This window comes from Pistacia vera, unplaced genomic scaffold, assembly GCF_008641045.1.
Source record: "Pistacia vera cultivar Batoury unplaced genomic scaffold, PisVer_v2 Contig157, whole genome shotgun sequence".
Lineage (NCBI taxonomy): Eukaryota > Viridiplantae > Streptophyta > Magnoliopsida > Sapindales > Anacardiaceae > Pistacia > Pistacia vera.
The window spans coordinates 267,474-289,275 of record NW_022195652.1 but is presented as its reverse complement, the minus strand read 5'-3'; the positions used below and the strand labels follow the sequence as shown (position 1 = coordinate 289,275).

General features: G+C 35.2%; 3 protein-coding genes and 1 long non-coding RNA gene across 4 annotated transcripts in view; all 4 read right to left on the bottom strand.

Annotated features, from left to right (window-relative positions):
• Positions 1–4,398: 4,398 nt before the first annotated feature.
• On the bottom strand, positions 4,399–4,974 carry LOC116124843. The gene has a single exon (XM_031410605.1). The coding sequence runs from the start codon at positions 4,972–4,974 to the stop codon at positions 4,399–4,401; it is 576 nt and encodes a 191-aa protein (XP_031266465.1).
• A 5,030-nt stretch (positions 4,975–10,004) lies between these two features.
• Positions 10,005–10,918, bottom strand: LOC116124860 (transcription factor bHLH149-like). The gene has a single exon (XM_031410618.1). The coding sequence runs from the start codon at positions 10,780–10,782 to the stop codon at positions 10,138–10,140; it is 645 nt and encodes a 214-aa protein (XP_031266478.1). The 5' UTR covers positions 10,783–10,918; the 3' UTR covers positions 10,005–10,137.
• A 5,185-nt stretch (positions 10,919–16,103) lies between these two features.
• LOC116124807 (protein SUPPRESSOR OF QUENCHING 1, chloroplastic-like) overlaps positions 16,104–21,802 on the bottom strand; it is a 33,244-nt gene continuing 27,545 nt past the window's right edge. Inside the window, 13 exon segments of the mRNA XM_031410546.1 lie at positions 16,104–16,341; positions 16,466–16,502; positions 17,024–17,116; positions 17,342–17,449; positions 17,609–17,730; positions 17,838–17,887; positions 18,287–18,333; positions 18,335–18,445; positions 18,581–18,674; positions 18,961–19,025; positions 19,168–19,272; positions 19,637–19,834; positions 20,151–20,273. Of these exon segments, the coding sequence (XP_031266406.1) occupies positions 16,322–16,341; positions 16,466–16,502; positions 17,024–17,116; positions 17,342–17,449; positions 17,609–17,730; positions 17,838–17,887; positions 18,287–18,333; positions 18,335–18,445; positions 18,581–18,674; positions 18,961–19,025; positions 19,168–19,272; positions 19,637–19,834; positions 20,151–20,273 (1,173 nt within the window). The 3' untranslated portion in view covers positions 16,104–16,321.
• LOC116124809 lies at positions 20,760–21,491 on the bottom strand. Its single transcript, XR_004127263.1, has 2 exons — positions 21,127–21,491; positions 20,760–20,904 (listed from the first exon to the last, which is right to left on the bottom strand). It is a non-coding gene; the product is annotated as an uncharacterized LOC116124809 (long non-coding RNA).

Below are 21,802 nucleotides of genomic sequence, written 5' to 3'. Positions count from 1 at the left end.
AGATCACCGCCTTAATTAACAAACTAAAACGCCGGCAAATAATAATAATAATAAAGTGGAAGTAAAGAAAAGAAGAAAAGTCTGTATAACAATAAAATACAGGAATTTTAATATCTCATCAAAAAAAAAAAAAAAAAAAAAAAAAAACAAAGTGGAGAAAAAATAAATAAAGGAACTATGACACCTGGCAAAGCAGCCATGGCAATTTTTTTTTACGAGCTCAACTCTGAGTCGACCGATTCTCGACTAGTGGAGAGCCGGCCAGAATCTCGGTTCAGAGCCGTCATAGCTCGGACCTGCATCTCCAGAGCCGCATATAATCAGTCGCTTCTTCTAGGATATTCAAGCACGATATCTACGGCAACGGATCAACGGGCTAAGAACACGCAATTTTTTCTCAACAGCCGGTAACTTGCTGTTCCTGCTCTTTTGCTTCTTCAACTCCGCCTTCCGTTTCAACCTTCTGTAGCTGGTTTTGACTTTAACGTGTCTTTTTCTAAGTCTTAACAGAGCGGAGTGGCCAGAATCGCTCGACTCCACCGCGTCGTTCCCTTGGCAGAGACGGCCAAGACTCGGTCACAGTTTCCCGGATTTCTCGGCTTCGTCCGATGTTAGTGCGACGAACGTGGCGGATAGCTTGGAGAACTTTGAGGAGTAGATCTGTTGCTCTGTGTCGGTTCTCCATCGCTTGGTAGGTCGAAGCGATGCGTTTGGTTTCGACTATCATGATGATGGCGTGTCGTGAGCGATTGTTGTTCGTAGTGGTTGTTTAATCTCCGTCTCTTAGATTAGGTTCGACGGAGCAGTGTCGCAATCGGACTGATTATCGGAGAAAGACGGTTCCATAAAGACGACTGCACCAAGTTAGGTTTTGATTAGAATAGAATGTTGAATGGATTGGTTTTTTGAAGAAGACGAAGAGAGGAAGAAAGGAGAAGTTGTTATGTTGAGAGAGAAAGAAAGAGAGAGTTGAGAAATGGAGGGTGAGGAGGAACTCTCCAGTTGCATTGGTGGATTATTTTGATCATGATTGAAGTTAAACAGCAAACATGCACCCATCTTTTTTAATGTCGGATGAATACAGAATATCACTTTTGTATGATTTAAGGGTTTGTGGGATACTTGTGCTAATTTGTATCAATAGTGGAAAATTTACCTTGAATGATTATCACAAAGCAGAACATAATGGTGATGATTATCGCAAAAATGTTAACGGCTGAAGAAGATGCTCTATCAACCCTCCTCCGCTTCAATGCTTTTATTCGACCAATTCTTGCCTGCTTCTGTCTTGCAAGCTCAGAAATTTCTCTAACGAGCATCATGTCAGCCTCATCAAATGATGGGGATCCAGGAGGCCTAGGAGGTTTGGGAGGCTTATTAAAAGAGGATTTTTTCCCTTTCTCCACTATCATTTTCTTCTTCCCAAGACTCATTGCCTCCTCCCCAACCTCACTGTCCAATGACTCCATACTGTCACTAGAACCTAAAACATTCTTGTTCTTAACTAATCCATCGTCACCTTTCACATCTGCATTTGGACCCCTAACCACACTCTGCTCCCTCTTGGAGATTCTCTTTAAATGTCGACCATTACAGCCGAGCTCTTTACTTTTTTCATCATCTCCACTCATTTTCTTACCAATTTCCAAATCAGCAGCTGAATCACTTTCTGTACTTGAATCTACCCACATACCTAATCTCTTTAATTTTGCCTTCAACCTTCTAAAACAAACTAGCATAAATCACAAAATTTTCACCAACCCATTAGTACAACAACCAACTGAAAGCCCAATTTTGAGATAATCCTTGCCAAGAAACCATCACAACACACCAAATGCTTCAAGAAAACCCACAACAAATTTCAATTAGTCTATCACATCAATCAAATCAAAGATAATGTTCTTACACATACCCTTGCCGTAAACTCAACATATCGCACACACAGTACTGTCTCATAGCTTCAAAAAGTGATCTTTATGACATGAAATTCTTTTCTTCCCACAATTGGATACCAATTAACATAATATAACCAATAACAAAAACATTAAATTTTAGAAAAAGGTAAATAATCAATCTTAAACAATAACATGGATCATGAAAAACCCTTTCTAAAATGTTTAGACTGCACTTATTCTTCAACTGGAGTGTTAATATTCTTCAACTGTGCCTCCTTCTGGTTGCAGAGAAAATGCAAGAAACAGAGGGAATGCAGATTTTTAAACGTAAAAGTTTTCTCTTTTCAAACAACCGAGGCATGAATAAATCACACTGGCTTTCTGATTCCTTTTCCGCGATTATTTTCCCGGGAAACAAAGAAAAGGGTAATATGGAAATGACATCATAATGCACGTACCGTTCTTTGAAGGCAGAGAAATTGGAGAGAGAGCTCAACTCTGTAAACAAACAGAGCCAAAGCAGCGGGCCTTATGTGTACCGTTTTAAACCTCTTCTACAGAACCGCATTGTGGTCCAAACTTCTTCCACCAAACCGCATTGTCGGTTTTTTTTTATTTTATCAACTCTAATCTTTGATCTTAAGCTACAATACTCTGTTTCAGTTTTAGTTTCTGTTTCTGTCTTGTTGATAATGATATATTAGTATATTTAGCTAAAAAATGGGTGACCCTTTATTCTAAAATTTCAGCTAAATGCAAAAATAATGGTCAGTATTCCCCATGTATGATCTTTGGATAAAGACACCCAAATGGTTGGGGCGAATTAGAGATGGTTTGGATAAATGCACAATCACAAGTTCGATTTCTTATTGAAACATTCCCATTTAAGTGGGGGGTCCTGAGTCGTTATGGTGGATCCTGAGTCGTGATGGTGGATTGTTACGCTCCTCGTCCTATAAATTAACCTAGATTCAACTCTTATTCCAGCCTTCCATTAAATTTAGCAATCAAATGAAATTACAGATTTAAAATTATTCAAAAGCATCTATTTCTAAGTAACATTTATTAAACATATATGAACACAACATAATTAATCTTAAACTGTGTAATTAATCTTATCACTTGTTCCCAATAATAGAAGAGGGAGGTACAAGCTTCATGAACTGCATACTTCATTTCCTCACAAGTGAAAGCAGCAGTTCTCCAGTTAGGGATTAAATTAACTTGAAAAGATGATCTTGCTTGTTGGATTACATTTGACATGGTGTATCTACTAATTTAAGAATACTGGTAGTTGGATATAGAGGGCCTTTTCATTTACGGCATTGAAAATCTACCTTAATACAACCACCACCATTAATGGTTCATTGATTTTGGGCATTATCTAAGTTAAATATGTATATCAACTCTAAGAATACGTCCATATATAGTCGACAGAACAGATAAAAACACCTTATTCTTAATCCCTGTACCATCAAAACAAATATATATAGTCTCATCCCTTAGAAAACTCTGAAAGCGTAATGTCAGGGAATGAGTTCATGATTAACATTTCACAACATTCACTCACTAGATTCATCATTCCATCATCGAATGATTTTGAAACAAAGCCCTTAGTTAATGAATATCAAATTATTATATAAATATATACAGAAAACTGGAGAGCCTTTTATTGAATAATGGCGTTGAAGAACGCATGATTTTGAGCACTATCTGATGAACTTGTGTGTAATCCAACTACAATCTCAACCACCTTGTTCCCTATCATATAACATGTAGAAAGCCTCGTGAATAGCAAACTTCATCTCCTCATCTGTAAAAGCACTGCTTCCACAGGATCCAAGCAGCCAAGTCAACTCCAGACTTTAAGCATTCATTACCATAACGAATTAGGTAAGCATTGTTAAAGGTATTAACCTTGTTTCTAATTTCTCTGCCAGCAAAACCAACACTCTCGTCGGATAAACAGCCGGAGAAAAACCTCCCTACCCAACTCTACTAACCCAGATGCTTGGAGGTTGGCCTTCTTTAGTTGAGAAATTTTATCATCAAGCAACGCAGGATGATCGATTACACTTACCTTAAATTGAACACTTGAATTTCAACATCATATTTGCCCATTTTAAAGCGCAAATGAAGGGGTATCATCTCTACTGAGTTAACCGACTTTCAAAGATGATATATTCGTAGGAACTGGGAAATAGAAAGCCTTCTCATTAATGGCATCGTACAACTAAAAGTTTGTGCCTTTCCATTACTATAAAGCAGGGAATACGCAGAGTATCAATTTAGATGAAGAAGCTACTTAGCATTTAAAGGAGTTCAACTATATATATTTAAGATAGTTGTAATAGCTGTTAGTTTAATGTCTGAAGTCATACGAAAATATATGATTGAAGAGTACTGATATGCTTATTTTGGTGCCTGATGATCAGGGAGATAACAAGGATTGCAACCTGCAGATTCATACAATGCTTCATTTATATATGTTTATGTTTAGGCATCATTCATCAAGCATACCCAAAAGCTTGTTGCCAATAACATAACATGTATAAGCTTCATTAATGGCAAACATAATTTGCTCATTTGAGAAAGCTCTGCCACTCCAACTCGGAGGATTCCCATAAAATCCTGTAGAAACAGAATTCAAACCAGCTTCTCTAGCCAACTTTGCCACCCCAAATGAACTTATATGCGGCTTCTTCAGAATCCTGGCAGCCAAATGCCCCAGTTCAACCCCAGTTTTACATCGTAAATTATGCTTCCCAATACTCACATCTTTCCTACTCATTTCTGTCCCACAGAAACAAATGGTCTCATCACCCACAAACTTCTTCAGACTCTCAGGAATTGAGCCTAAATGGCCTAGCTGAATGACCAGGCAACGATTCCCCACACATAGAATTAGCATTTCAGCCTTTCTGGTGCTCCTGTGATTGAACTTAACGTCTAGGCCTGCAACTCGACGCTTCTGCAACAAGGTCTTGAATTCCAATATGCTGTTATCAATCAGAGCTGCATGATCAATAAGAGTAATCTTAAGTTTAACCCCTTGAATTTGTACTTCGTATTTACCCATTTTTGATAGAAAATGAATTGGGATCATGTCATTGTAAACCTTTATATATAAAGTACAGGACGGATGGTTCTATTTCTATATATAGGGAAGTAAGAGAACCCTTTCAATTTTGATTAATGCATTGAACATCTAAACGTTACCTAGTTCTATGAGATTTAATTATTAAAGGATCCCTTTAGTTCAGAAATACTATCATCGATCAAACCAACATGATCGATTAAACTGCCCTTATATTTAACACCATGAATTAATGTGCACTTCATATGTATACGGTATACCTACTGTTGATAGTACATGAATGGATATGAATATCATCCTAGCTTTTTCCGTTCAGAATTATATATTGATGCTTATTTAATAAAATCCAGGATGATTGTTCCTATATTTATATATAAAGAGAAACGTTTCAGATTTCATTAATGCATTGAACAACTAAAAGTCAGCTAGTTTGGTGAAATTTTATGAATCAAGATAGCTGGAGCAAGAGCAAAGTCTTAAATTGACGTCTAGGCCTGCAACAAGGTCTTGAATTCGGATATGAGTAGTGATGGCAATGGGCCCGGCCCAGGCCCAAGCCCGACCTCATAACAAAGACCCAAGCCCTGCCCGAGCCCGTCATAGGTATCACAAGTAAAGTCCAAGCCCTGCCTGACGGGCTTTTTATAACCTCAGGCCAGACCCAAGCCCGCCCATTTTTATAATGTGATTTTTTCAATATTAATAAATTTCAATTTTTTTTATATTTTTAATTCTATAAACAATTTTTAAATATTAATTTATTCTTGAATACTTACGAAATATATAAATAATTTTCTAGAAAGTGCATCCATCCATCCATGTAGGGTTTGGAAAAAATGACTATATATATAGAATAATCTTGTAATTAAATATATAGTATAAGGGTAATTTAGTATAATTAGTATAATTAATACTAAAATTATCGGGCTTAGCCAGGCTTGAAGACATACCCAGGTCTGGCTTGTACCTGAGGTCGAGCCTTAAAATCAGGCCCAAGCCCAAGCCTGCGAACATCAAGTAAAACCTGACTTTTTTGGAATAGGCTGGGCCGAATACCCAGAAATATCAGACCCATTGCCATCTCTAGATATGAGTAACCTTAAGTCTAACTCCTTGAATTTGTACTTCGTATTTACTCAATTGGGCCTTTATTTAATTTGGGCTAAGTTTGATTTATTATTTAGATCACTCAGTCCAAATTAAATTAAGTCCCACCAAAGTTCTTTCAAAATAATGTTTTAGACTTATAATTATCAAAAAAGAATTTTTTTTTTTTTAATACACTATGAATTAAAAAGGACTTTTTTTTTTCCCTAAATACCTTAAACATTACTGTTTACCACAGGGTATGTTTAAATTGAGTGCCAATGAACCAGGTTTTTGATAGAAAATGATTGGGATCATGTCCTCTTACACACGTGTGTATTAGCCTATATTTATAAAGTCATCTCCTTGTGCAATTGGAGATTATTAACCACTTCTAGTGGTCAGGTGAGACAATAAAGATTTTTGAATGTATTACTCAAGATGTCTTGAGTTTGATTTCTCTTGGATTCTAATATGGGTGGTCATTTGAGGGTTTATCTTGTCATGAACTTTAAATGCTCTAAGAATTAGTTAAAGTATGTATAAACTGATCTGAATATTCTGGTCGCTAAAAAAAAAAAAAAAAAAAAAAAAAATCATATGCAAGGTTCTATTCTGATAGTTGCAAGGGGGTTTTAGCCCATACATTTGGCGATCCAAATAAAAAAGGAATAATTAGGGGATGTACAAATAAGTGAAAAACATGTACAAATGGCAGAAGAAGACAGAAGGGCGAGTGAAAGAAAAGAACAAGTGAGAGAGGTGGTGTCACAATCTACAGAAAGCACCATATAAAAGGAACCACGTGTGGGAAGTGACAGATTGAGAGAAAAGATGTTGATAGTAATAATAATACAAATGTGTGCTGATTCCTAGTGCCACGACTTTCGTTTTCAATATATTATCCACCACATGTTATTAATTGATATAATAAAATATAGAGTAACATGTTTCCATTTGACATAAAATTTGTCTTCTTCCTATAAATGTATATGTATATATATGTCCAGTTTTGTGGGGGACGCAATTGGAATTGCTAACTCAAAAGTCGGTTCCTTTGTCTTCTCCTTTACCATTATTCATTGAATAATCGACATATTCCCACCAAAGTTGATAAAATCCTAAGTTGGTACCCATATTATATTTAATTCTAGATTCTCATTCTTAAAGTGATAAAAAAAATATTTGATGTAATAGTAAAAGGATAAATTGATCATTTTACATAGACAACACACATTAGCAGATGGCATTCCTAACATTTTTCATCCTTTTTTTAGTAATTCTTTCACCCAAAATCATCATTGTCACCACCATTTGAACCCCTATCCTCCCCTCTACAAAACCATACCTTTCACAACCCTTCATCACTCGAAGATCGTCAACCACGGTAGCCGCGACATATGACTAGTTTTTACCAGTTTTTGGCTGTTTTGAATGGCGACAACCCCAACCACCACCACCATTTGACTCCCCGCATCCTCCCTTACAAAACCCATAACCTTCCTAGCCACAACAGCTCACCGTTTGCTGTCCACCAATTCACCAAAAAACCGACCGATGAACATGAACTCTCAGCAGGCGAACGACGACTAAACGGTTGGTGGGGATATAAGGGTTTTATAGATTTGGAGACGGTGGTTGCAATGGTGGTGTCCAATTGGATTTTCACCGTTGGAATCGATCGAAATCCACGAAGAACAGCGGAACCCTAAGACTAATGACGTCGGCGATCGGAGTGGCCAATGAGTCGGGAACCAAAGGGGTTTTGGAGTTTGGACGACGGACTACGGGGAAGGTGATGGAGGTGATCAGGGGGTTCGATGCCGTTAGAAACAGCCCAGATTGAGTGTTTCCGATGAGGTGATTGGGTTGTTTCCGACGAGGGTGCGCAGTGACCGAGGGTGTTTTTGACATAATTTGAAAATCAAATGGTAAGTTATAGTTCAACTAATTTAGAGGTTAAAACATAATTTATTAATTTAGGGTTAAAGGCATTATGGTAATTGTACCCTCTAAACCCTTAAAATTGCTAACACTATTATTTTAAGGGTAGGAATCTGAAATAAATATAATCTAGGGTACCAACTTAGGATTTCATCAAACATTGGGTGGGAATATGTCCTTTACTCTTATTCATTTATTATTCTTCCATCTGTATACAATAGCACTCAGTTTCTTGTCTATTTATTGCATTGAAACTAAACCTTATCTATAGATACCTGAATATTGGGTAACCTAAAATAAAAACCATATGTATAGTACAGTAATTATTTTTTATTAACCAAACCCTAAATCCCACCTTAACATAGAGAAGATGAGAATAATATATGAAAATAATGGAGGAGGAAGAAGACATAAGATATTGGTAGCATTTGTGAGAAAACAACATGTGATGTGTATATGTCCTTCTAGAACAACACACGTGTTCCTATTTCTCACCAATTGCTATTTCTCTGCTGCCCATGGCTATATACTATTTATACACTCAACTAATTCGAGTCTTTTAGACTAATCTCTGTAAATGATTAGCACAACATCTCACCACTATAATCACATGTTTAAACCTTGAGAGTTAGGAGGATTCAAATCTGAGACTGTACGCCTTAACCATACATTACAGTGCTTTATCCTATCACTTGAACTATAACAAAGGGTGGGTATTAATTTGTTTGCTACACCTACACAGGCACATGCTATTTATATTTCTCTGCTGCCCATGGCTATATGCTATGTGTTCTCATTTAATTATATGGAGAAGTTTATATGTGTAGAAGCAAGAAGGATGTAGGTAACATTAATGGTGTGATTGTATTTGATAGTTATTGTAAACCAAACAAACCTAGCTCCTAGTTCATGAACCAACTTCTTTGTTTTCTATAAGAACCAACCCATCATCATGAATTAGAGGCGTAGCTAGGCAGTTAATTAATTAGGATGTGTAGTACACGAATTACTTAGAGCCTAACCTCATAGTTATGAGATGTGACAAATTAATAACTCACCCAATAAGGGAAGGGGAAAAAAGAAGGGGTTCATAAATGAAGGCACATGGATGCATGTGAAAATAAGGAGACACATATACAAAAACAAAATAAAAGTTATGAAATCTACATTAATTTATAAAACCCTTAAATCGAAAGAATCCTAGGGTTATTTCCTAGACAAATAAAGAAATGGGATTACAAGTGGATTCTAATTCAGGAATGAAAGAGGTGGGTATAGAGGGTACAATTGATAGATAGTGGTAGTATTTGTAATTATGTAGATATCAAAGAGAATGAGATGGGGTTGGGTTTGTGTTTGTGTTTGAAGTTCTCAAAAATGGAATGTTAAAAACAATCACATGGAAAGGCATTTACGAAGGTGGGGCCTTTGGGTAGGACCATCAATGCACATGAATGAATTCAGGCTGTTTTGTTCATAACACCAATTTTGCCATTTCTAAATTCTCCTCTGGGTTTTATCTTCCCTACATTTTCCTCATTATCCGCGATTTCCTATCTCTCTAGTCTCTACTATCCTTTCCTGTCGGACTCTTCCCTTCCCTTTTCATTTTTTTATCCTTTTCCTCTGACATATAATTATAAGTTGTATCTGTCCTGGACTTCGTCAATTTAATTGACTATATACAATGTTGTATATAGTCAATTAAATTGACTGTCATATTGTGTATATATACACGATTCAACTCTCTCGATCTAATATTACTCACTCCCAAGCCCGCTTACCAATCTCAAACAATTATTAGAGACACCAAAAAGTTAATCATATCATGTGCTGGTTTAGACTTTACAGTTTACACCATAAATCACATTAGAAGAATAATATTATTTTAGTTAAAGAAATAATGGTTGAGATCACCGCCTTAATTAACAAACTAAAACGCCGGCCAAATAATAATAATAATAATAAAGTGGAAGTAAAGAAAAGAAGAAAAAGTCATGTATACAATAAAATACAGGAATTTTAAATATCTCATAAAAAAAAAAAACAAAGTTGAGAAAAAATAAATAAAGGAACTAATGACACCTGGCAAAGCAAGCCATGGCAATTTTTTTTTTACGAGCTCAACTCTGAGTCGAGCCGATTCTCGACTGGTGGAGCGCCGGCCAGAATCTCGGTCAGAGCCGTCATAGCTCGGACCTGCATCTCCAGAGCCGCTATATAATCAGTCGCTTCTTCTAGGATATTCAAGCACGATATCTTACGGCAACCGGGAATCAACTGGCTAAGAACACGCAATTTTTTCTCAACAGCCGGTAACTTGCTGTTTCTGCTCTTTTGCTTCTTCAACTCCGCCTTCCGTTTCAACCTTCTGTAGCTGGTTTTGACTTTAACATGTCGTTTTGTAAGTCTTAAACAGAGCGGAGTGGCCAGAATCGCTCGACTCCACCGCGTCGTTCCCTTGGCAGAGACGGCCAAGACTCGGTCAGCAGTTTCGCGGATTTCTCGGCTTCGTCCGATGTTAGTGCGACGAACGTGGCGGATAGCTTGGAGAAGCTTTGAGGAGTAGATCTGTTGCTCTGTGTCGGTTCTCCATCGCTTGGTAGGTCGAAGCGATGCGTTTTGGTTTCGACTATCATGATGATGGCGTGTCGTGAGCGATTGTTGTTCGTAGTGGTTGTTTAATCTCCGTCTCTTAGGATTAGGTTCGACGGAGCAGGTGTCGCAATCGGACTGATTATCGGAGAAAGACGGTTCCATAAAGACGACTGCACCAAGTTAGGTTTTGATTAGAATAGAATGTTGAATGGATTGGTTTTTTGAAGAAGACGAAGAAGAGGAAGAGAAGGAGAAGTTGGTTATGTTGAGAGAGAAAGAAAGAGAGAGTTGAGAAATGGAGGGGTGAGGAGACTTTTTAAATCAAAGTCACGGGATACACGCGTCCTTCTTTGCCTATTCTCATTTATTACTTTTTTGTTTTCACCTCACTTGTTTATTATTATTATAAAAACTTTAGACTATAATTTGTAAGACATATGTAACCAATTAATTCTTGTATTATTATAATTAAAGGTAAAATTAAAATATAATTAACTTTAGGTTAATAACATATACTTTATATTAATATACGTTGATTCATAATTAAATTAATCCTTAACTAGACCGGTTCAATTAATCCCTAGATTCCAAATTAAAATTAATCCCTAGATTATAGAGAATTTAAACGTTTTATCAATAAAAACAATAAAAATAGCAGCAATCACATGTTTTTACAACGTGGGATTTAAATAATATTACCCAATAGTGTTATTATTTCATATAAAAAGTTTAAAAAATTCAATATTTTGATTGGTCCGGGTGGACAACTTGCCAATTTTTTAAAATAATTTTATTTATTTATTTTTTAAATTGAATGTATTCATTTCACGAATTGATTGGCATGTGTATGATGAATAATGCTACAATTATTGAAAGAAATACACTGAATTCATGCATCGAATGATGTGACGTAATCTGACCGTTGATTAATATTAATTCATAATGAATCGACAGTCAAGATTGTGTTACGTCATTCGATGCATAAATTTGGTACACTACTTTTGGTAACTGTATTATTTTTCGTGTATGATATTCATACTTCATTTAATTACCTTCTTCCACTATCCCCATATTAAATATTTTTACCATAAAATAAATTCTTGTTAAAGCATGCCATAAAGTTTGATCAATAAACTTTACTTTTGACTAATCAATGATTGTTTTAATTAATTTCATATTATTATTATTATTATTATTTACGCAAAGGTATAATTAGGTGAGCAAACAATTTATAAATTCTAATTAATTTAATAAAACATGCTTAAGAATTAAATTAAGTTAACATCAAATTAGATAACCCATTAACATCATCCAAATATTAATTAAGTTGTTATTTATATAAATAGATATCTCAAATCAAATGGGATTGAAGAGGCAAGAAGCAAAAGTGTCGTATTATAAGGAGAAAAACATGTCACAGGAGCTGTCTCCTTATCTTGTCTTGCAAGGCCGGTCTCTTTTGTATAATATTTTATTTAATTTAATAATTAGTGGGTTAATTAAACTTGATTTAATGTTAATTAAGTGGTGATTAGATGTGTTGGCCTCCACTTGTTGTGGGCCAAATTTTTCATTTGTTTTTATTCACAAGAATGGTTAGTGGGTGTCATGTGATTTCAATTTCTTTTTATTTAAATTTATCATTTACATTCAACAATTTATCCGATATTTATCCACATTCGATAAAATTTGTATTTAACAGATATGAATAAATATATGTGATTAGATTTCCTCCTCTTTTGAACTAACTTTTTGGGAGTAAGTTCTAACTAACCCCATTTGTCATGCCACGTTTGTTTTGGGGCGATGATGAATTTGAACCTTGACAATGTTAAAAGTTGTATTCTTCTATGTGGTGGGGCGATGATGGGTTTTGGACTTTGACGGTATTATAAGTTGTATTCTTCTATATAGTTGGACTTCTTTTTTCTTTGAGTTAGTTTTTAAGCTTAGGTTCTATCCAAACCCGTTTATCAAACATTTTTTTTTTATCAACGTGAAAAATGTTTGTTTTTGGTACCAATAAGTTCTAACTAATCTCATTTGTCATGCCACGTTTGTTTGGGGGGGATGATGGATTTGGACATTGACAGTGTTAGAAGTTGTATTCTTTTATGTGGTGGAGCGATGATGGGTTTTGGACTCTGATGGTGTTATAAGTTGTATTCTTCTATACGAGTTCTATCCAAACCCGTTTATCAAACATTTTTCTTGTTATCAACATGAAAAATGTTTGTTTTTGGTACCTCCTTGCATGAGACAAGCCTAAATGTTTGTCATAGATTGCTTCTCTAATTCTTAAACTTATCTTGGACAGACATCAGTTTTACTCTTTACTATTTTAATACTACTACTTGTTCCTTTCTGCATCCAAGATTTTCTGCTCTCAGTTTCAGATTTACTTAATTTAATCAAAACTTAGTTATCTCACTTATTCAACTTGTGTTAATTAAATTTAAACCCTAAAGTTTGGATAATATTCCAACTTATCTTTATCATGTGAGACAATATAAGTCAATTAATGTTGGTCCATTGCTCCCCAACATGGGGTCTTCAATTAAATAAAGATTTTGTTTTAATTTTAAATTATAGTATTACACTATAATTTCATCATTACTTTACTATATATTATTAATATTTGAGTTTGACAACCAAACCCCTCTCTTTTGTATCATTTGTCACGGACCTTTCATTTGACTCTACTAAATTAATTAATTAATTAATTTATCACATACCATTTTCCATCATCTAGAAGCCTTACACATGTTAGTAAAACCACATGACCAACCACTTCAATCCCATTAACCCATTTTTCCAGTATCATTTTAGGGAGAACGACTCACACATATCCAAGATTTACTGTATAGATATTAGATAAAGTGGTACCTAAAAGGTTTGAAAATGATAAACACACACTTTCCGTCATATTCTATTATAAATTTCCATCTGCTAAAAGACAAAAATGGTGAAAAGACTAAAATACCCACCGATCTCCATTCTTAACACGCGCCAGCAAGGGCTAGTGCCACTGTTTATCACCGAACTTCACAGAAAAATGTTAAATCAGGTCAAAAAATCGATCGATGACATGAGAGGGCTGTGCAAACGGGCTTGGGGTGAGAATTGATACGGAGAAAAAGATTTAAAAGTTAAAAATTTTGTGACTGTAGATGAAATTACTATACTGTCTTTTAGCACACAGAAATCCCTAACAAAATATGACAAAAAGTATTTATTTGTCATTTCCAAACCTTTTGAGTATCAATCTGTCTTTATGCCAAACTTTGGGTAGGTGAAAGTCGTTCGGCCTATCATTTTATCCCAAAGGTATTGTCCGCTTTAGGCTATAGGGTCTACATAATTTTATCTTGAAAAAACACCTCTGAATGGTGAGGATGTCCTTGTGTTATATAAGTGACCAATACCCTCGTTTCCTAATCAATGTAAAACTTTGGCACCAACACTATTTATGTAAAATTGACAACCGAATGCTTTTCATTAGAGTAGGGCAAAGTTTGTCTTGGTAACATTAGAATTGACAATTAACCGTCGTTTGTCATGGTGGGATGAAGATGTAAACTTTAAGATACGTGCATCAACCTTATAATACACGCACTATTTAATTAGGACTTGCACAATAACGGAAAATTGAAATTACGATAGAATATGTCTGAATTTATAATTCACACTTTACTGTCTTTCATCAGTTTAAGATGAAGATGCAAAATCCGAACACATGTATCTACCCCATAGTACATGTACTATTTAGTGCGATTACACAATCATAGTGAATGAATCTACGACAGAACCATGAGTCTAAAATTTACAGTTCAAACTTTAAAATTCTCTCTCTGTTTTTAACTAGTATGACAGTGAATGAAGCTACGACAAAATAATAGTCTAAATTTTTTAGTCCACAGTTTAAGAATCTCTTCTCTTTAACCAGTGAAAACCAGATGAAGAACAAGTCAAGAGCATGGAGCAAATACAAAGTGAAAGTGCAGTAAACATGCAGGCAGAAATGTTGGCTCCTGCCGGCAAAGAGATTTGGTGGAACTAACGCGTTTTAAGCAGTCAACTACTACTTTATCACATGATTTAGATAAAGCTATTGATTCTATGTATTTATATATTTGTCTGCTATGCATGTAGGGAGCTAACTTGCATTATAAAATCAATAAACAAACCATCACAAGTTTCATATAATTGACAGCAACATCATTATCTAGCCAATAAAGACGAGTTCGCACGAGTGAGTTTCTGCTTGCCTTGATGAGCAATCTATTCCTTTGCTTATCCTAAACACAATCACATGTTCATGATCATAATTAATTAATCACATTACAGGTTGTAAAAGACTTATTAAAAGTTTCATGGCGGGGCCTGCATTTGCCTTGCCTTCCTCAGAAACTATGACAAATTCTTCATTTGAATACCAATAATTAGAGTTAAAAGAAGCTGGTGGGTCTGCTCTTAAAAGCCCTTGTGGGGTTGTCAACTTGAATAAATTTATTTGATTTCATTGTGATGAATTAAATATGAAATTTATATGACAAGGTGGTGTGAGTAAAGAAAACTATATAGGAAGCTTCAAGTTGGTTATATAAAGTGCTTTCGGAGGCTGCAGCTGGAAGCTGTAAACCACCTGTTGAAATTTGGGCTTAATGGCATAAGCAAGAGTAATTTCTGCTGGGGTTGAGTCTGGAACTTCATTTTGGAAGGGTACCTCAAACAAAGGATTGTACAGGCACATTCATTCTTTACAGAAAGACTGTAAAACATGGCAAATACACCCACAAAATAGTTAATAAGCTGCAGAGTTAGTGTGAATTATTTTAACTTCTTTCGAGCGCATCTTAATGCTATTATAATCTGCATAGCCAAATATCAATCTGATCTAAGAACATTGAAATTTTGGTGTTACATGTGTTTGATATTTTTAACCTTAAATTGACTTACTATGCAATGGTGTTTCAATCAACCCACTGACACTTCAGGCCCTAGATCTAGATCTTGGTGTTTTCTCATTCAAACAGCAAGTCCCAAAAACCTTTAATATGTCCAATGAGTGAACAACATAAATTGAGAACATTAGTGAGGACCCTGAAATTTTGGGCCATGAGCCTGCAGTGTCACGATGGTGAACTAGACCGCAATCACATGGTTTTACTTGTCATAAAGACATTCATTCAAACAATTTTGACTTGTGGGGGCAATTTGAATTATAGAGTACAGAAAAGTGGCATACCTTGAACTTATTCTACCCGTTGAAGCTGATGAGGAGAGTCTCCTAAAGTGAAGTACTGCTGATCCTTCTGGACTAGATTTCCATCCAAGGGATCAACAGCCACAGGATTCTCAGGTTCATATCGAAGCTGAATTTACTAAGTGCTTCCTGCATTTGTAGTCATAAAGCAAAGAATATAAGGTCAAAAATAAATGAAAACTTGAAGCCTTCAGTGACTTAGACCAATGTACCTTTGAGAAATGGTACTCTCAGGCAAAGAAATTTAATTCGGGTTGCCTTCATTGGACACGACACCATCAACAACAATGGTCTGAGTGTCAGCTGATGATCGCCTCCTGAGGCGTTTTGGAGATTGGATTTGGGTGCAGGAGGCTGAACTCCTTTTAGCTCTAAAGTAAGAAGTTTAGGCTCTTTCTTGTTCAAGTCTAGGTATCTGATGAACATATGTTTGTATCAGAGTATGAGAAGCTTTCCTGAAAATTGAACAAGAAACACTTTTAATAAGTACTTATGCAAAGGCACAGCAAGTTACAATCAGTACAATTCATATCAATTTTGATAACTGTTTGAGCAATGAAACAGAGAAGATAGTATCACCGTTTTCTACTTCGATGATTCCTGATGGCTCCGAAAGCTGAAGAAAATAGTAAATGCACAAAAAGTGAAATTTCAGGCCGTCATAAAAATCAGGAATAGTGATCTAGTTTACTTGGAGAGTGATCTAAACATCCTCAACTTTCATTTGTGTTCATTAGGTTAACAAGGATGAAAGAGCTTCATTGTAATAATTCAAGAGATGTAATTGTAACAGAATTTAAAATATGACATGGTACTTGGATTATGAATTCTCACATTTTAATCTAATCACACATAACAACTCAGAAATAGCATTATGAACTAATGAAAGAAACTCATTTTCAGTGCATCTGAAATTCCATATGGCAGGTAACAAGGCATTGCCTTTCCATTTGCAACTTGTTGCTAGATAGTGATACAACAAAAATGTATAACTAGTTCTCACAGTAGATGCATGTAACTCATATAGGCAAACTTTTTTTCTTTTTGAAATTAAAATTCCTTCAAAGCAACATATACTGAATTCTCAGCCACCAGTATGAGCAGAATTCAGTAAGAAGGACAAATTATTTTTCTAACCTGAGCTGCTAGGGCTGTTCCATCCTTGAAACCAGCTTTCCCAGTCCCTGCTAGGGTACTGACCTTTTTACTAGCTGGATCCAGCTTCTTGATCTGAAATTTCACCCAAAAAAGAGATGAAAATCAAGAAGTTAGCTTTGCTTGAGCTATAATACACATTCATTTTATCAGTTATGTGATCAACTCTCAACAGGAGCCCCCAAGTAATGCATCATGAGCATTCATGAAGCTTTAAATTTATCATCAGAACGTTCAGCAAATGTCAGCAGGCTACAGTGATTTAAATATCTTTAATATCTTCATCTATTAGCTAATTACCTTGTGATTGTAGCTATCTGCAATATAAATTTGACCATCCTTGGCACAAAAGACACCTAGTGGATGTTGAAGAAGGACTTCAGATCCTGTTCCATCATGGTCTCCAAACTGTAAATCATACATTGTAAGAGTATTAGGAGAAAAAGACAAAATGACATAAACTACATATGAAGTGTAAGTCTTATCCAATTTTTGTTAAAAAAATTTATTAGGGACCAAAATATTTTTCAAGATGAAACATGCTTCTTAATTTTTAAACTGAATTACCTTGAACAAATTGTCTGAGAAAAAAGGATCACCACCAACTAGCAATCTTGATCCTCCTGTTTTTAGACTGAGTGCTCGTATGGAGCTACTCTCACTATCCGCAACATAAATTTCTGTGAAATCTACAAATAAACATCCATTTGAAACTTCAGATATGCTGACAGAAACATTTAGACTATTATAAAAGAGTTGAGAGTATGAAATATGTCAAAATAGCCCAGCATATTACCAGGAGATAATGAAATTCCAGACGGTTGTGCAAATGATGTGGTTGTAGAGCTACCTCAACAAAAAATCAGTACATTAATGCCAAAAAACATAAATATAAATGAATAAAAAATTGAAATTAAGACAAATGATGCTCTAGTATAACATATTTGATGAGTGCAAACAAATAGATAGACATAATTATATGGATCTTTTCAGGAGCTATAAACATTTAACAGGGCAGTTGCCATGCTAACTGACGTTCTGTCATTTCTCAATACAAGCTCATCCAAGTTCAGCCTGGACTTCAAACTGATCAAACTTTTCTTTATCACCTTTAACCTTTTTCTTTCTTATCAACCTAAAGGTTCCAATTTGGAGCACAAATATCCAAAAAGATTTTATATGTGAAGTACGAACATGTAAAAGAAAAAGGAATCAACTGATCACTTTACTGATTCTTTGAATTACCTTGATCCATTCAAGTTCCTTTCATAACCATCGCCACTAAAAGCTTTTGGTAACTCCATCAACTGTATTGTGTTCCCAGGTCTGATGTTGGCCACCCATTGCAATGTAAACCTTCTCGTTTACTAGCTCAAAACAGACATCCCATGGAGAATTGAGGAGCTGAAAAAAATGAAGTAAAATTTTTACATATCAAGAAAGATGTCAATTCAGTAAATAAAGGGGCCAAATTTCTTTATAAGAACACTAAGAACGCAACCAGAATATGCATCATTAATTCATGTTATCCAATCTTGCCTGAGAGCTACCCTTGTCTCCCCCTTGGTAGTCAGAGCCTTTGGTTCCATTTCCAGCAAGAGTTTGCACCTTTTCATTAACAAAATCAATCTCCCTACAATACATGCATTGAAACTATTGAAACCTTTTCATGAAAGATAATAAAGATGATGCTAGTAATGTAATTCCTTTGTGACCTAATCTTAAGGTTAAAATCAAAACGTTTGAACATGGTTTTCTATTCTTTTTTGTCTGAGAAAACCATGAATACGTCTTGGGGAACTATGCTAAATGTAACACAACACCATTGAAAAAAACAAGGTCACCTTTCAGCAAAATCGGAAATAGAACCTAAAAAGGCTTCGAAACAATTTAAGGATAGTTTTCTACCCACGACATACCTCAAAGCATGGTTTTCAGTATCTGCAACATAAAGGATGTTTTTCTTCGCATTGTAAGCTAGGCCCTAGAGAAGCATGTGGCCACAATGTTACTACTCAGTACTAATTGATCCACATAAAAATTGAAGCATGAGATAACAAAGCTTGAAATGCATGCATCTATTCATCTATATTGATTATAACTGGAGCTATTAACTTAATCCTTACTTGAGGACGATTAAAGGTGGCCTCTTCGAAGGATCCATCACGTAGACCTTCCTCTCCTGAGCTACCGATTTGGACCATAAAATTCCCACCTAGATCAGTTACCACCTGAAGTCCAAATGTGACAAGATTGTTAAATAACAATCCAAGTATTTACACATGCTATTCATTACAGGATAAGGAAATATTGGATTCATACTGATTATATGTTATTCATTACACAGTGGATTATCATGAGTATTGAGTAGTACTTACAAACATGTAATCTACATACCATCATCAAGCTTTAAATATGCAAGAACAATTTGAAGCTGCATATTGTTGCATAATGAGCACATTTAAGAATTCTTAAATTCTTAGGATTTCAGATGCTTCTAACTACCAAATTCTGAGTACTACTAAGAGAAATATACATATAAAATACAAGTCTACAAGTGTATTTTGTTCAGAGAGAGAAAGAAAGAGAGCCTACTATTCTGTTATGATTACTGTCTGAGATGAAGAGCCGGTTGTTGAGGATATCAATCGCTAGCTTACCGGGAAACTTCAAAGGAGATGTGAGTAAGCGAGGATCATTATCTTTCTCCAAAGTCACAGGAAGTGGTGTATTGTCAAGGAGTTTCTTCCCACCATAAAACAGAAGAGCTGCCTCAACTAAATCATCAAGATCCTTATGAAAAAAGAAAAACTTTTTCAATTTTCTTTCTTAGAATGTACCATTTTCTAGCAAGTTTAAGTTATTAGAACTTGACAAAAATAATTATATCAAAAGTCTATGGTTGAAGATAATCCTCAGAATTTCAGTTCATAATAAAGTATTAGCTAGAGCAACTCTAAACTCATCTTGCATAAGGACAGAGCAGGGTGCCACACGATTGTCCATTTCCTTAAACAATCCAACTACTTTGTGTATTTTTCATATACCAGAAAGTACAGTGCTCAACTTTAACATACTCATAGGAAAATTAGAAGTGAATAATCAGTACCTTTCGATGTCCTTCGCCAGCTAGTTGTGCTAGGATCTTACCATTGGGCCCAACAATGGCAAATGTAGGCCATGAATTTACACCTAACTCTCTCCATAAATACATGTCTCCATCATTGACAACCTAAATCAAGAATTGGCCAAAGAAACATCAAGCTCCATTATGTACTAACAGTACAAGAAAATGAAGACACAAAAGTAATGAACAAAAATGTTCAAATTCGTACATGANAATTATCATTCATGACAAGACTCCACATGGTTTTCTAGAAGAAGAAATTCCATAAAACAGTTATTGAATTAGATAAGAACTCCAATGTCTATAGTAGCATCATGAAATAGATGAAAATCATTTAGAAGTAGTTTATCAGAATCAGAAAGAAGCTGACAAGAAAGTTATTTAAAAGCCAGAAATATACTTATAAATGAATATTCTCTAATTTGTATCTTAGTATAGTAAAATTCATAAGTTAATATGAGTTATTGATAGTTTAGAAATTTTCAAGTGTGTTCGGCTACACAAGTAGTAAAACACAATCAACCAAGATGAATGTGTTAAAGCATCAATATAGAGGGGAACTTCTTATGAGAATGTAGAGGAAAAATAATACCTGCTCTTCCCTTTTGGCTTTTGCTTCTCTCTCTACTTCCTCTTCTGCAGCCTTCAGTTCAGATACATACTCATTGAATATAACTTCTCTATCTTCATGCTTAACAGATCTGTATCTTGGATCATTCCTTAGACTCTCCTTCACCTACAAGGATTCAGTAGAATGTTGTAATAATTTTAAAATGTATGCTAGAAAGCAAGCTGTTCCAGACATATTAAGTTGGACCAAAAAACTACCTCATTAAAAACTTGGTATTTAGAATCTTTATTAAAGTATGCTACCTCAGCACAAAGTATGAAATTGTTCTAACTCATTCATAAAAGAGGAAAAGCTAATTGATTGATCAAAACATTTCCATTAACCAACTTTTTATAAACAGTGTAGAATAGCACCACCTTCCATCCACCACCTCATAACCAAGTAATATATCCCAAAAGATACGGTGATCATATTTGCCAACCTAAAGTATACACATAAATCTAGGTTTTCTTGTACAGCTATATTTCCACCACTTAGAGCTAAAATATTAACTCTTAAAGACCCATTCCTTCATCCAATGCTAGCTTCTACCTCAATTAATCACATTAAATAACAAACTTTCCCAAAGGTTGGTGCAAGAGGAATTGATTCTTAGACCATCCACTCTCCCGTTAGAATTTAATTAGGTAGGCTATCTTCTAGGGAATAAAACCTAGTTGTACCCATCACAAAAACCCTTGGAGTTGATCACTAAAACAGTCTTGATGCCNTATTAAAGAAATAGAGAAATCAAGAGAGTTGCATTTTCAAAAATTCAGCTACAGTGAGAAGCAACAGAATATACAGACTGAAAACAAAAGAAAATCAAGAAAAAAAAAATCCAGAAACATGGCACCTGTGCTTCAAATTTATCATTTCTATAACAATGGGTAGAACACAAGGCATCAGACTTTGCCATCTTCAAACTCAAATGTGCTCCTGGTATGCCAAACTGAATTTTCTATTGACAAATTGACAGATTTTCATTCATGAAGATATCATCCTCAAAATTTACAAAACAGTA